The sequence below is a fragment of the Rhamphochromis sp. 'chilingali' genome (assembly GCF_963969265.1).
Source record: "Rhamphochromis sp. 'chilingali' genome assembly, chromosome: 2".
In the NCBI taxonomy this organism is placed as follows: Eukaryota; Metazoa; Chordata; class Actinopteri; order Cichliformes; family Cichlidae; genus Rhamphochromis; species Rhamphochromis sp. 'chilingali'.
In genome coordinates this window covers 24,942,944-24,956,639 of record NC_137930.1, presented here as the reverse complement: position 1 = coordinate 24,956,639, position 13,696 = coordinate 24,942,944, and the positions used below count along the sequence as shown (strand labels likewise).

The following is a 13,696-nucleotide window of genomic DNA, read 5'->3' as shown; positions in this document are numbered from 1 at the left end:
GCCAGATGGTGGAGTCGAACTGAGGACCTTCTTGCTGCGACCCAACACTGCTAACCACCGTGCTGCCCACACTGATGACTACACCACACAAAAGTTCACTCACACACATCATACTTACAGCAATGCACTGCCTCATGATGCAGGACTGCTTCATGCGTCCCGGCCCGCCGAACTTCTTCATGTCTTTGCAGAAGTGACACTCTCCGCACTCCGTCCGCAGACACGCCTCGCATTTCCGACAGCGTGTCCGTCTCCTCCTGGCTCCAGATGTACCCCGGCTGGCCGACAGCTTGACCGCTGATGCGGGAGATGCTGCCATCTTAGGTTTTGGCCGGTTGGGAGGCCGGGGCTAAGGAAAAAAAAAAAGAAAAAGGAAAAAAGAAATGGTAAATGGCCTGTATTTGTATAGCGCTTTACTTAGTCCTTAAGGACCCCAAAGCGCTTTACACTACATTCAGTCATTCACCCATTCACACACACATTCACACACTGGTGATGGTAAGCTACATTGTAGCCACAGCTGCCCTGGGACGCACTGACGGAGGCGAGGCTGCCGGACACTGGCGCCACCAGTAGGCAACGGGTGAAGTGTCTTGCCCAAGGACACAACAACCGAGACTGTCGGAGCCGGAGCTCAAACCGGCAACCTTCCGATTACAAGACGAACTGCCAACTCTTGGGCCACGATCGCCCCAAGAAAGACAAAACAGAGAGGAGGACAAAGTGCGGTGCATCAGTAACGATAAGCCAACAAGTATGCACTTAAAGGTCAGATAGAGTCATGTGTTGGCAAAGAGTGAATGTTCAAAATATTCACCAAGTACATGTTAAGCACGCCGCGGGATGCAGCGCAGCGCAGTTAATTAATATAACAATTAGGATGTCATTGGCAAAGTACTCGCATCATTAGCTTTCACTACCTTTGGTTTGCATTGTTAATAACAAACCGCTGTACATGTTTATCATCATTCTGATGACTGATTATCTCCATTCTAATAATGAAGCTCTGCAGTCGAGCGGCCCTTTTAGAGCACACTTACAATCATGTTACATAAAAAGAAAAAAAACCAAAAAAACCAAAAAAAGAGGCAATTAAATCCAGCTGCGGTTGGTGCTACAGCTGACGTCTAAAGTACTGCCTGGACCCTTCTTTGTTTCCCCCCCATCTCTGGGTCAAGATTTCCAGGCGCAGACGAAAGCAAAAAGGAAAAAAAACACCTGCATTTATATACGCAAAAACAGCACATAACACATATCCACAAACCTGATCGAAACATGCTGCGCATAAACACATTATTCACGCCTGGTATAGCTCAGAGTACGAGAGAAAACAAACACATCAAAAACGTCCCTGGAGGCGTCTTCCAAATTTAGCACCTCAATTGCTTGCGTGTTTCTACTTCAAAGAGGAGCTGCACTTATGGCTACATTTCACACATGGATCACTAGGATCTATTATTCCATGGTTTACAGCCGTGCGCGTTATTAAATGTGCTCTATTTAACAGAAGTGGCCAATTGAAATGAGGGAATCTTTGATCAGCATCATTATTTTTCTTGTGTCATATATATATATATATTTTGCCCCCACCCCCTCGGGCTCACATCCCCACCACAACAATGTATTTTTAACATGAAAACCACAAGTCAAAACACTGCCAGCCATGCCACATGAAGAAAAAAATCAAAAATAAAAAGAGTGGAGTGTGTGAAATGAAATAAACATGAACGAGGAGTGCAAAACACTGCAGCTCCTGGAAATGAAGATCGGATTTCTTTAGTTACATCGGCAGTGCAGATTTTCCTAGTGTCAGCATAGCAACAGCCACGTCCCATTCCCTAACAGAACAGTCTATGACACACGGACTTGTAACCAATAAGAACTGTAATGAGACCATCTAACACAAAAAAAAAAAGAAAAAAAATTAAGTAGGCTCTGTCTTGCGCACATTGTAATAATTTATTCCAACAATAGCCACAGAATTGACTGACATAGGCAGTCAGATATGTGGTGACCAGACAGGATTAGCGGGAGATATTGGTGTGTGTGTGTGTGTGTGTGTGTGTGTGTGTGTGTGTGTGTGTGTGTGTGTGTGTGTGTATGTATGTGTGTGTGTGTGTGTGTGTGTGTGTGTAGGATGGGATGGTTGGGGAGGGGGTGGGATTAAGAAGAGAAGAAACAATGAAATGAGACCAGATTACCCAGCAAAACAACACACATGATGTTCTGCAACTCAGCTTTTGCCATTTTAAGTGTCAGCTGATGGGCTGAAGTTGCAATAGATTCACACGAAACAACAAGTAACCAGGCCGTGCAGGAACACTGCCTCCATTCATGTTTGTTTATGTCTGTGACATGAACCACAAGGAGGCAGGTTTTGGATTGTAGTCTATATTTTCCACCAATTCCCCCTCCAACTCTGCTCCCTCCCTGCAGACAGATAAGTGGGGTGATCTCTAAAGCAGATATCCTTCTGACACACAATTTTCAATCACAGGAAAGGCTGGCAACAGCAACATCACCAAAGACAACCAACTTCCCTTAAATCTCAGTAAGTACTCCCTGTATCTGCTCATGTTTTTTTGCAATGATATCCAAGAACTCCTGACAAGAAAATATGTCACCGGTGGCAGCTAAGCCTTCATCAGCATGTTTCAGGAAAAGCAGCCAATGAAATCTGTATTATGTAGCGTGTGCCTTTTTACAGCAAGAAGGATGGACATTTGTCCCCTTTGTGCAGTAACAAGGACAGCATGGGTGACCCGCTAGTGATTTCTTAGCACTACAGAGCTCATTCAGCTGGAAAACATTATGAGGAGCAGACCCTTATGTTCAGTGACACAGCCCTGAGCTAGTAGGAAGATACCCATCATTGCAGTGAAGACAGCACACACACGAACACACACTGCACACAATATGGCAAACTTCACAATCAGATAGCTGACAGCAGTAATACATGGAACACTGTGATGATCTAAACTCTGCACTGACATAAACACACCACGTTCACGTTGCTCTGATGCAATAACGGTTCCTGGTATTCACAATTTCTCTTCAAGGGGATATAGATAAGTAAACTTTTCAATGGAGATCAATTACAATGTCAATCAGTTTTAAAATCTCCATATATACAGAGCATGCATCGGAGATATTGAGACCACACAGCACAAGCAGATAATCGGGCAGTGATATTTCACAAGTTGCTCAGGTTGAAGTTGAACTGCTATGCTTTGGAGCAACGCAGTGATTTAACAGTTATACAACCTGCTGTGGACGTAATACATCCCAAAGATGTTTGAATAGTTGAACTTTGGGATAAAACTTGGAGGGGGGAAAAAGCCTTTTTAATATCTGTCAGCAGAGCAGAATTGACTCATTCATCTGCAGTCAGCATTTTTTTAATCTAAATGCAGGCACAGGCTTAATGTAAGGGGGGTGTGGTTCAGAGTAAAGAGTGTAGGGGGGGAAATATTTGAATTAACAATTTCCGTGCAAGTCCCATCGTCTAACGTTTTCACAAAAAATTATGTCTTTTCATTAACGCACACTGAAAGAAAAACCTTCCCCTTTTGTTTTGGTTTACCATGACATGTATTCTGATATCAATCGATAGGTTTACAATCAGACCGTTAGAGATTCAGCTCCTGCATCTTCACACAACCAATAGCAACCTCGAGCTACATAAACAGAAGCTCCTATTGCTGGATTTATCTGATAATAAAAATGCAAGCACGCACGCACAAACAACAAATCTACCACAAAAAAAGAAGCAAAAAAAAATAAAAACAAAGGCAAAAAAATAAAATAGAAAATCAAAGCCCAAGCACAGAAGATAAACTGAATCAGTGCTTTTGTCTTCAGGTATCTCCATTACTTCACTGCCCTGTGATGCTGCACACTGCTCTGTCTCACACAAGCATTCCTCTGGCGGCCTGCTTACGCCTGCCTGCAGGGCTTTTAGGGTGCTAACCTGCTCGGAGTCTGAGTCGTAGTCCTCATCATCGGCGCTCAGCGACATGGCCATGGCTGGTTTTCAGATACCGTCCAGCTTACAGCAAACTGACATGGCTGCAGTCTCCTCCTCCTCCTCCTCCTGCTACTGCTGTCAGGCCTATAGCCCTCCCTCCTGCTCCAAAAGCTCCACAATACCACAAGCAGATGTAGGAAACACATACAAGCCTGCCTCATTAATATGGATCGACTCACTGAGGAAGAGGAGGGGGTGCTGGGCAGCGCAGAGCCAATGGGAGGCTGCTGTGAATCAGAATATGCACTCGGGGGGAGTCTGCCTCCATCCAATGTGGAGAGAAAATGCAGTAAAGGTATTATCATATTTATGATGAGTAGCAGAGGGAGAGGAGAGCAGGCTCTGCACAGCCAGAGCCAGATGGCATCTCATTACAAAAGGCAAACACAAAGAGGCCCCACGACCAGCAGCTGGCCTTTGGAGAGCCCGGTGGGGGAGATCCTGAGGGTTTGTAAGACCCATACAAACTTCACTTTCATGCATTCCTGTAAAGCACATCTCATTCTTAAACTTTCAGCTGAGGCTCCGATGTCTTGTGTGTTTGTTTGGATACATTTTTAATCACACATATTCAGCGACTAAAATAGAGCAGCACCGTGGCATATTTAAATACTTCTAATTAAAATTGCAACCATCACACAGATTAAAGCCATTTATTCACATTTTGATTTGTTTTGGGATATCTTATGTTACACCGTGAGTGAGATAAGAATTGTACTGATATTAAGGAGCATGTTTTTTTTGTTGTTGTTGTTATATTTGGATAATAAATGAAAAGCCTCAATTATGACCTCACAGTCTGCTGCTCAGCTCATGGCTAGAGAAACTCAGGTAACATGACATCAAATGCACTTCGAGCCTTCTGACATCAACAACCATTTTCGTCTTACGATATCACAATTTCAAATGAACCGTATCGCGGTGTTTCGAACAAATGCGAAACACCGCATTTGTGGAACTCGACACCACTCAAAACATATGACAGCAAAAAGGCTAGCGAGGGCAATATTTCTGGATCTCTGTAAATATTTAGTCCCCCCAACGTAAAACGCGAAGGCTGTGGCATGGTGAGACATGCCATATAATTTCTGCTCTTAGTAAACAATGTTTTTATGGACACTAAAGGCTTGTTTTGGATTCGGAAGGCACACCAAAAAGCATTAATGACAACAAAACACATGTCAAATTATGCAGAGGAGCAAAAATATCTAATCATTTACTTCATTAGGCAATACTGCAGCCCGTTATGACAAAATTATGCAAACTGTTAAATCTCCTGCTAAAGGGAAGGAGTGCAGTGAGTGGTGGGATGAGTGAGGGAAGACAGGACCTTAGCCATTAATAATTGTCCTGTACCAGATATGTACCTATATAACATAGGTAAAGAAATATATAAAATATGCACACCTGTATTGATAGGTAAATATCTATTTAAAATATACTCAGTGATGTTGCTTGCACCACAAATTTAAGCAAAAGGTGCATAAGCTTTGTACTACACAGGTATGTAGCACATAAAATGATTCTCAAGTGCCTGAAAATTAAGTAAAAACACTATATTTGCTGGAAAACAGATGTATTGCAGGTGACACTTTCTTACCTTTATGGTTTTCTTAGGCCAGTACACCACAGGATATCCAGTGATGGCTAATTTAGGGTCATCATCAGTATGTTCCTTTAAGACAACCTAGACGGGCACAGAGAACAAAATCAAAATAGGGCCGAACTATGATTCCTGTCTGTTAAGTAATCTGAAGGCATGCCGCAAACATGTTTGGTTTTTTGGTTTTTTTACCTTTAAGTCATCCAACAGCGCTTGGGGGTTCTCTATTCCCATTGGAATACATTTCCTATTTTCCGGGAGTGACTCGAGCTTTTCAATCAGCGTCCTTAGCCCATTCAGTTCAAACTCTGTTAAATGAATCCATTTATTCTGAGGCTCTGAGTTTGGAGAGTCTGAAGGAGTTTTAAGGAAATCTAAAGAGGCCGAGCTGGGGTTACAGCTGTCCTCAGAGTCGATGGATAAAACAGCTTTGAGATGTTGGCCCTTCCCATTGTCGGGTGTGCAGGGTCCATCCTGAGGAACTCTCTCTAGTTTTTCACCCTGCTCATCTCTGACATGAGTCCCACACGAGTCCTCGTTCATGTCTTGACTCCTGGAGTCAGAGGAGGGGCTTTCTGTCTTTGACTTTGTCTCAAAATCTGCAGGGATGAAAGCAGATTTCCTATAATGGATGTTTTGATAACGGGCATACCAATGAGCAAATAATTTCTCTAGTTTGGGGAGCACCTGTTAGTAATCCTGAAATTATGGGTCAATTTGTAGGTTAGCACATATAACAAAGCAACAACAACACATCCAAACCCCTGAAACATTCAAGTTTGATCTAAAGTGACTTCCTGTGACATACCAGCTGGGTTAGGCTCCAGTCAGTGCCCCTTCCCCTCCCCGGCAACCACATGTCGCTAGGGAAAAATATGTATTACCCAACCAGCCGGCGAGCAGTTGCTGGTGGTTGTTGGTCACAAAGAGGTATAGAGTGCAATTACTTTGGTGCCGTAATTGAGGTTTTTCACTCACCCATAGATTCTTTACGGATCTCCTGAGAAAAGTAGGACCGTTTGGTAAGGCAATGCAGGTATCTCTCCAGGACATACCAGCATATCTCATAATAGAAGGGGAAACGAAACTTGGAATGAACCTGAAGGGATGACAAAACAAAAAAAATTAAAAATGACAGATTCAATTAAAGAACCATTAAAAAGTAAATGAAAATCTCAAATGGATGCTTTCAATGATTGGTCATTTAAGTAAGGTTAAAACAAAGTTGGCCTTCCATTACCACAAAAGCTTTAATGCATATAAAAAACAGCTTAAAGCGTAAGTCAAACTATAAAGGACTATAAGGAACGAGGCGGCTGCTATCTGTAGCAGTATCTTGTGCTCTGACAGTCAGAGGCTATGCAGAATTCTCAGTAATGCAACTGTAATCCCAGCAGACCAGCTCACATTTAACAGGAAGTGGAAAAAGATAGCCACAAAGATGTTAATGCACAACGCAAGTAAAATATAGAAAGAACCCAAGAAAGGGTTACTTTATCCAAAAATTAGTTTTGCAAATGCCCACACCTCTTATTCTCCTGTCTCTCTCAAGGGTAAACTTTTCACCTTCCCCTGGTTCTCAGAGAGATTAATTTCTCCCACGTGGAGTTTACTATATTGCAGTCCAGATCAGAGTTAAGCCACAAAGTGGAGAAAATAGACTCCTACCTTTGTCCTGTTCTCTATCTCATAGATGGTAAGCTGCATAGGAATGTTAAAGCTGTGCAGAATGTTGCCTCCAAACACCAGTGTGTCCACGGGAGTGTAGACAGCGTGGATCCACCCTTAATTACAGAGAGTTAAATGTGTTATAAAATGGTCAAATATTCAAAGCTGAGCATTAACGGAGCCTAATCTATTCCTGCTGGCTACTTTAAGACAACCATGCCAACACACCAGATGGGATGAAGAAGGTGTATCCTTGTTGAAGCTCCACTCTCTGGCATCCATCAGCTCGGTCTCCCAGGAAGACATCACTCTGCTTGCCTGACAGGACCCAGTCCTCATACAGGGCAAGGTTATAGGGAGTTGGAGGCACAAGCCAGAACACCTGAGGAGAAGCAGTCATTTCTACTTAGAGTCTGTAACTGTTAACAACATTCAAAGCTTTGAGGAATATTAGCAGACGTCTTCGTAGGTGTGATCAGTATATCCTAAAGAGGCAACCAAGCTTTACAAAGAAAGAATAAACTTACTTTCTGTCCCTTGAATACGTGATACCAAACTGAAGTTCCCCCAAAATCGATGTGGAAATCTGTGTAGCAGCCCTTCACGCTCATCAAACAATACCTACAAAGGAAATTAGAAAATCATCTAAGAGATAAGAAGTAAATAGGTAAACAGAAAAAAGTGGTAAACACAACATGGCTAATTACAAGGCAGCAATAATCTCAGGATGCTACCGACACAGGTAACTCTCGGGAGCGACACAGCGTAGAAAACACTTCACAATAAGGCAATTCTCCTCTAGAAATTAATTTAGGAATGATTAGAACCCCAAGACACAAATGATTTGCCAATTTAGCTAAAGAGTATAATCTCTAAGAGAATCCCCACTGACTTGGAGACATTTAAAGGAAAGCCCTTCTAAGGACATCTTGCACACGATGATACTGTGAATGCCACTGAGAGAGAATCTAACACCTTCACAAATAAAAAGAAGTTTGAATTTTGCCAGTTGAACCATCCGTCAAACAGCAAAGCCAAAATTAAAAAAAAAAAAAAATCCTGACATCATTATTGACTATTTCACAGCTTTTTAATTTAAAGACTTGTGTGTTATCACCGCATGAAAGAAGACTGAGTTCCTAGTGAATCATAAATGAGAGCATATCCAGGGTAGCTTTCACTGCAACAATAATAAAAAATTTAACGCTCCACAGCTATATCACGAGTTTCACCTCACTAGTTCTCGGCTGGACCCCGTTATGCCTTCAGAGCTGGTTTAATTCTTCATGGCATAGATTCAACAAGGTGCTGGGAACATACCTCAGATGTCGGTTCATATTGTTTTTGGTTTTTTTCCTGTTTTTTTTTTTTCTTTTTCTGAACTTTATTTGAAATTATAAAGCGAACAGTCAGTCATTCCAGTTCAGATGTTGGTTCATATTGATGTGAGGCCATTTGAGTACAGTGACATCAATGTCATGTTTAAAAGAAAATCAGTTTGAGCTATGTGATCTGGCACATTATCCTGCAGGAAGCAGCCATTAGAAGATGGCTGAACCACTGATACAATGCAGGAAGGAAGGAAGGAAGGAAGGAAGGATGGATGGATGGATGGATGGATGGATGGATGGATGGATGGATGGATGGATGGATGGATGGATGGATGGATGGATGCTTTCATGTTGGTCTGCCCCCATCTTAAAAATGTCAGTGTGGTCTTCTGCTGCTGTAGTCCAAGATATGCATTCAGAGATGCTCTTCTGCATAACTTGGCTGTAACAAGAAGTTGTTTGAGCTTCTGTTGCCTTCGTATCAACTCAAAGCAACCTGGATGGGTTGGCTGTGCAGTAAATCAACATTTTCATATGACCAGCGAGTCTGGGACCAACAACCATGCCACGTTCAAAGTCACTTATGTCACCTTTCTTCCCCATTCCCCACTCAGTTTGAACATCAGCAGGCTGATTAGATATTTGTGTTAATGAGCAGTTGAACAGGTGTACCTAACAAAAAGCTGGTGTCCAATTAAATAGAACAGGAGGTGAGAAACAACATGGGATGTGTCTTCATGCAACAGTATACTAGATTAACAATTTTAAAGTGAAGCCTCTAGGCAAAGGGGACACCAGTGAGTGTGCTGAAGGGAAAAATACAAGAGTACAGATGACTGAAATGTTTATATTTTAGAAAATGGCTTTATTTTAAGTAATAGATTCTAAACTAGCTTCTGCACAGTGTGCTGAAATTGCAGCAGTAAAATAGTCTTGTTTGATATTCTACTCTGTTACACCCTAAACCACTGCCAGCATCTCCCTAACCTCTATGAACAATACAGGAGATTAGCAGGGTTTAAGTGTAACAGTAGAAAATATGGGCAGCTGACATTAAAAAGACAGGCAGCCCTGGTTTTGATTCATTTTGACTCTTCAACGGCTGATTGGCTGAGTGGTGTGTGTGTGCAGTCAGACCACAGTTGTTAGAAACCTTTCTCTTATGCGAGGGGGAAAAAATCCTGCTGCCTAGCAACAACAAGGAGCACGTACAGGAGGTGACAGTATGCAGTACTCTACCGTGATGGAGCGATGGATGAGAGATGGGAGGAGAAACAGACATTTTCTACAAGTGTTTTCTTTTTATTAGTATTTATTTTCTTGCTCTACACACAGTTTTTTTTCACCCCTCGTAGACTGACACACAGCTCCAAAGAGAACTTCATAAAAACAAAAGCACAACAGTGCAATGCATACCTTTGCACTTTGGGGTATTTCATCTCTGAGATGATATTGGTGGCTTCAGTTTGGCTTTGTTTCAAACCAGGAGGCCACATGTTGTCCACCCAGTCCACTTGATCCACCTATAAGAGCAATCAAAGCAGCACCATTCAGCAACCAATCACAGTGTTCTATCATCTTCTATTTTTGTCATTCTTCTTTGAATCTTTCACCAGATTTGTGACCTCTATCAAACCTCTTATAGTATGATACACAGCGAGGGTCGGGGGCAGATTACCACTGTGGGACGCTTGATGAGGTTCTCCAGCTTGGTGTGGCTGAACTCCAAGCTAATGACATTGAACAGTTTGTCCCGCTCTTCCTCTGGCGTCTCATAATAGCGGACAAACTGAGCCATGCTCATTTCAGAACCTTTCTGAGTGCTCACATCCATAACGTCCACAGACCGGCGACTGCCTGCGAAAAACAACCAGGATATGATGAATTTAGCCAATGAGATCATACGCATCAACATCAACACACAATCCAGTGCAGTCTGTCTGTGAGTCGGCGTATGCTTTGTCATATTTATACACAGAGAAGTTGTACTGTTACAAAATATTCTACTATGAACAAGAGCAGTACTTCTTATTTGTAATTCCCAAATTTAACCACTAGATGGGGCAACTACACCCCAATCATACCCTGGCTCAATTTCTTCCAGGGCACACTTAACATAATTATATTTCACTGCATTAGAAAACAGTCGCAAACAGAAAACAGCATGATGAGACCTTTAACATAACCCCACAATATGAGCAAGAGGCCCTGGGTGAACCTATCGTGATGATCCTACACACATAACACAATAGTACAAGAGGTAGACACAGACAGAGATACAGGCATACAGCAGAGTGACTAACAGATGCATGCTCACTAAATAACTTATTTCCTAAGAAAAATACAAAAAACAACACTGATGTATTAACATGCATGATTAAAATGTGACTTTTTTTGACGTTCTCTTCTATTTTTTATGTCCATTTCTAGCATTTGGCATCGGCAACATCCACTAGATTTGGATGGTTGGTAGGCAGATCAGTAAATAAATCATTTCTACTATATCTTTCAAGTTAGCAATTTCTATAATATCAGATAAAATTAGCAAATTGTTGTGACAAAACTAAAACAGCTACTCATTATCCTGAAACTTCCCACATGCCTAGTCATAGTTAGTGCAGACTGAACATGTTTCATCATAAATTAAATTAAAAGGAAATTTGACCATGAAACATGACTTCATTACATTTTTTTAAGTCAGCATGGAGCCTCACCATATCACAGACTGTTTTGGGGTTTGTTTGTTTGTTTGTTTGTTTGTTTTTTTACTTTTTACAACAATGCAAAAGCCCTTATTCTCTGAAGAAGATGCAGATATACTTTGGTCGTGTTTGCACACAGGCTAAGAGTAATAAGTATATGCACGGGTAAAAATATGCATGTGTGTGCATCGGTGTCTACTTACCAACTAGTCCTTTAATTTCACTGACTGTGAATTCTGGATCTGGCATTCTGCATATTTATAGGAAAGGGATGCATGTTGTTTAGTTCCCAAAGACTTAAAACCATAAATATATATATAAATAAAATAGAAAGTAGGTTGAATCTACAGCATGTGCACAGGCATTGCACATTTAAAGGAAAGGTTTCTCACCTGATCCCTAATTGATCTTTCTCTTTAAAAATGAGAGGGATCCTTAGACCCTCCCTTTGCACATACTCATAAGTGAAGTCTGCAAGACAGTAGTTTTACATTTAGGTCCAAAGCAATTATTTGAAAACTACTGCAGTCACATGTAACCTATAAGAAAGCTAATATGCACCGTGCTGCTTTACCTTTACCCTCCATCACCCGGACAAAGTCTGCGCTGTAGCTGTCACTGAGGACCTTTTCCTCCACGCTGAACCCTCTGATGTTTACAATTTCCTCCACGTCAGACAGGTCCTCGTTTTCGTCGTACATCGTCCGGGAGATGGAGCGCTGCCATTGAAAACGAGATGTTTTACAAGACAAAAACAGAGCCACGCGGAAAGAGAGAACTCTTTCTACCCCAAAAGGCCACTTTCTGCCCCCCTTGAACGGTCATTGTGACTCGTGTGAGGGAACCGATCGTTAATTTTACGTGTGACTTTCAAACTGGAGCAGTGGGTTGTGCTAAAGTTTTGATAGTACTATAACAGCAGTCATTTCTTTGAATGTGTGAACTAGTGCAAAAACTACAAAGCCAGCTGTTTGTGATATTTTATGGAAGCGATTGTAAAATGTTTGCTCGACTCCGCTGCTCCAGATATTGATTTATCTCGTTTTAATTACGCTACGCTCGCTCAACTACTGCGATCAGAAAAGAAGTTATAGACTCTAAAATGCGACAGTTAGCCGTTTTTCCTCGTTTTGCTTAAACTTGGACATCTTAAGTGACTTGACAGATATCCCAACGCTCACAGTGGCGAGGGTTAGCTTAGCTAACTAATTAGCTCGCTGCCAGTCTCGCCTCATAAGCTAACATTTAACATGGCAGATGGTACACACCAGCCTGCGTCCGGATTCAGCACACGTCTCTGCGGCCTGAGCCATCGTCTTTTACGATTGTTTTCCGGCCACTCAGTTTCGCGAATGCATCTCCGTGCGTGGCGAAGTTGAGAGAAAACACTTAGCACGCTTTACGGGTTCAAAACAAGGGAACCATGTTTTTGTGTATTACGTCACCGCCAGGAACCAAAACATTGTTGGACAACGTCACGGCATGTCAGTACGCTTTTTAACCTCGCTCACCAACAATAAACATTCCCCACGTCACACGGTTTTATTGTAGTAGTGGGGGGAAAATGATACTAATACTGGTTAAACCCCCTGTTATCGAATAGCGCTGATATCTATTTTAAACATCAAGCAATAAAAAGGAGGTATATTTACTCACGTTTATTAAACTATAAAGAACGGTACATTTAACTTAAAAAGTTTATTTTTTATTTCTTTGTTTATAAGTTTTACACGTGCAATTCTAATAAGCTTGTTTCCACCGCTGAAAAATAAGATAAAATGTAAAAAAAAATAGTTATTATCTTAAAATGTTAACTAAATAGCTTGAAATTTCAAGCTATTCAATCAGTTTTTTTCTCCTTTTTCCCTAGTGCGAGGAAAGTACAGAGTTAATTCAAAATTTGGGGTTATTGTTGCAAATTTTTTAATTTCATAACTCGAAACTGTTAAGTCATATTTTTATCTCTTTGAGTTACTCAATTTTTTTGAGATAACTCCAAATATCGACTCACCTCTCCCCGGCATCATTTTATTTTTATTTTCTACTTCTTTTTTTTCCACTGGGAGAAACAAGGGTCCGTAAAACGTAGCTCAGTCGAAATTATAGGTTAACTCAAAATCTTGACTTTCCAATTTAAAGCACTGAGAACATTTTGAGATAATAACTCCGAATTTGAACTTACCTCTGCCTGGCATCATTTTTATTTATTTATTTAAAAAAAAAAATCAATGGCGGAAACAAGCCTCCATTAAGCGTAGCTAAGCTGAATTTTCCGGTTATTTTCTCAAAATTTCAACTTAACATCTCGAATTTCCAAATACTTCCTCAATTTTCGAGTTATTTACTCATACGGTTGAGTAAGTAC

General features: G+C 41.3%; 1 protein-coding gene across 2 annotated transcripts in view; it reads right to left on the bottom strand.

Annotated features, from left to right (window-relative positions):
* The window catches only part of kdm2bb (lysine (K)-specific demethylase 2Bb), a 29,974-nt gene extending 16,835 nt beyond the window's left edge, over positions 1-13,139 (bottom strand). For both annotated transcript variants that reach the window (XM_080876575.1, XM_080876576.1), the window contains exons 1-13: positions 12,600-13,139; positions 11,906-12,050; positions 11,724-11,802; positions 11,535-11,581; positions 10,308-10,486; positions 10,046-10,152; positions 7,826-7,919; positions 7,527-7,680; positions 7,299-7,414; positions 6,609-6,729; positions 5,823-6,229; positions 5,628-5,714; positions 119-349 (exon numbers count right to left, since the gene is read on the bottom strand). In XM_080876575.1, the coding sequence (XP_080732701.1) occupies positions 119-349; positions 5,628-5,714; positions 5,823-6,229; positions 6,609-6,729; positions 7,299-7,414; positions 7,527-7,680; positions 7,826-7,919; positions 10,046-10,152; positions 10,308-10,486; positions 11,535-11,581; positions 11,724-11,802; positions 11,906-12,050; positions 12,600-12,644 (1,812 nt within the window). In that variant the 5' untranslated portion in view covers positions 12,645-13,139. The remainder of the gene's footprint in view (positions 1-118; positions 350-5,627; positions 5,715-5,822; positions 6,230-6,608; positions 6,730-7,298; positions 7,415-7,526; positions 7,681-7,825; positions 7,920-10,045; positions 10,153-10,307; positions 10,487-11,534; positions 11,582-11,723; positions 11,803-11,905; positions 12,051-12,599) is intronic.
* Positions 13,140-13,696: the final 557 nt, after the last annotated feature.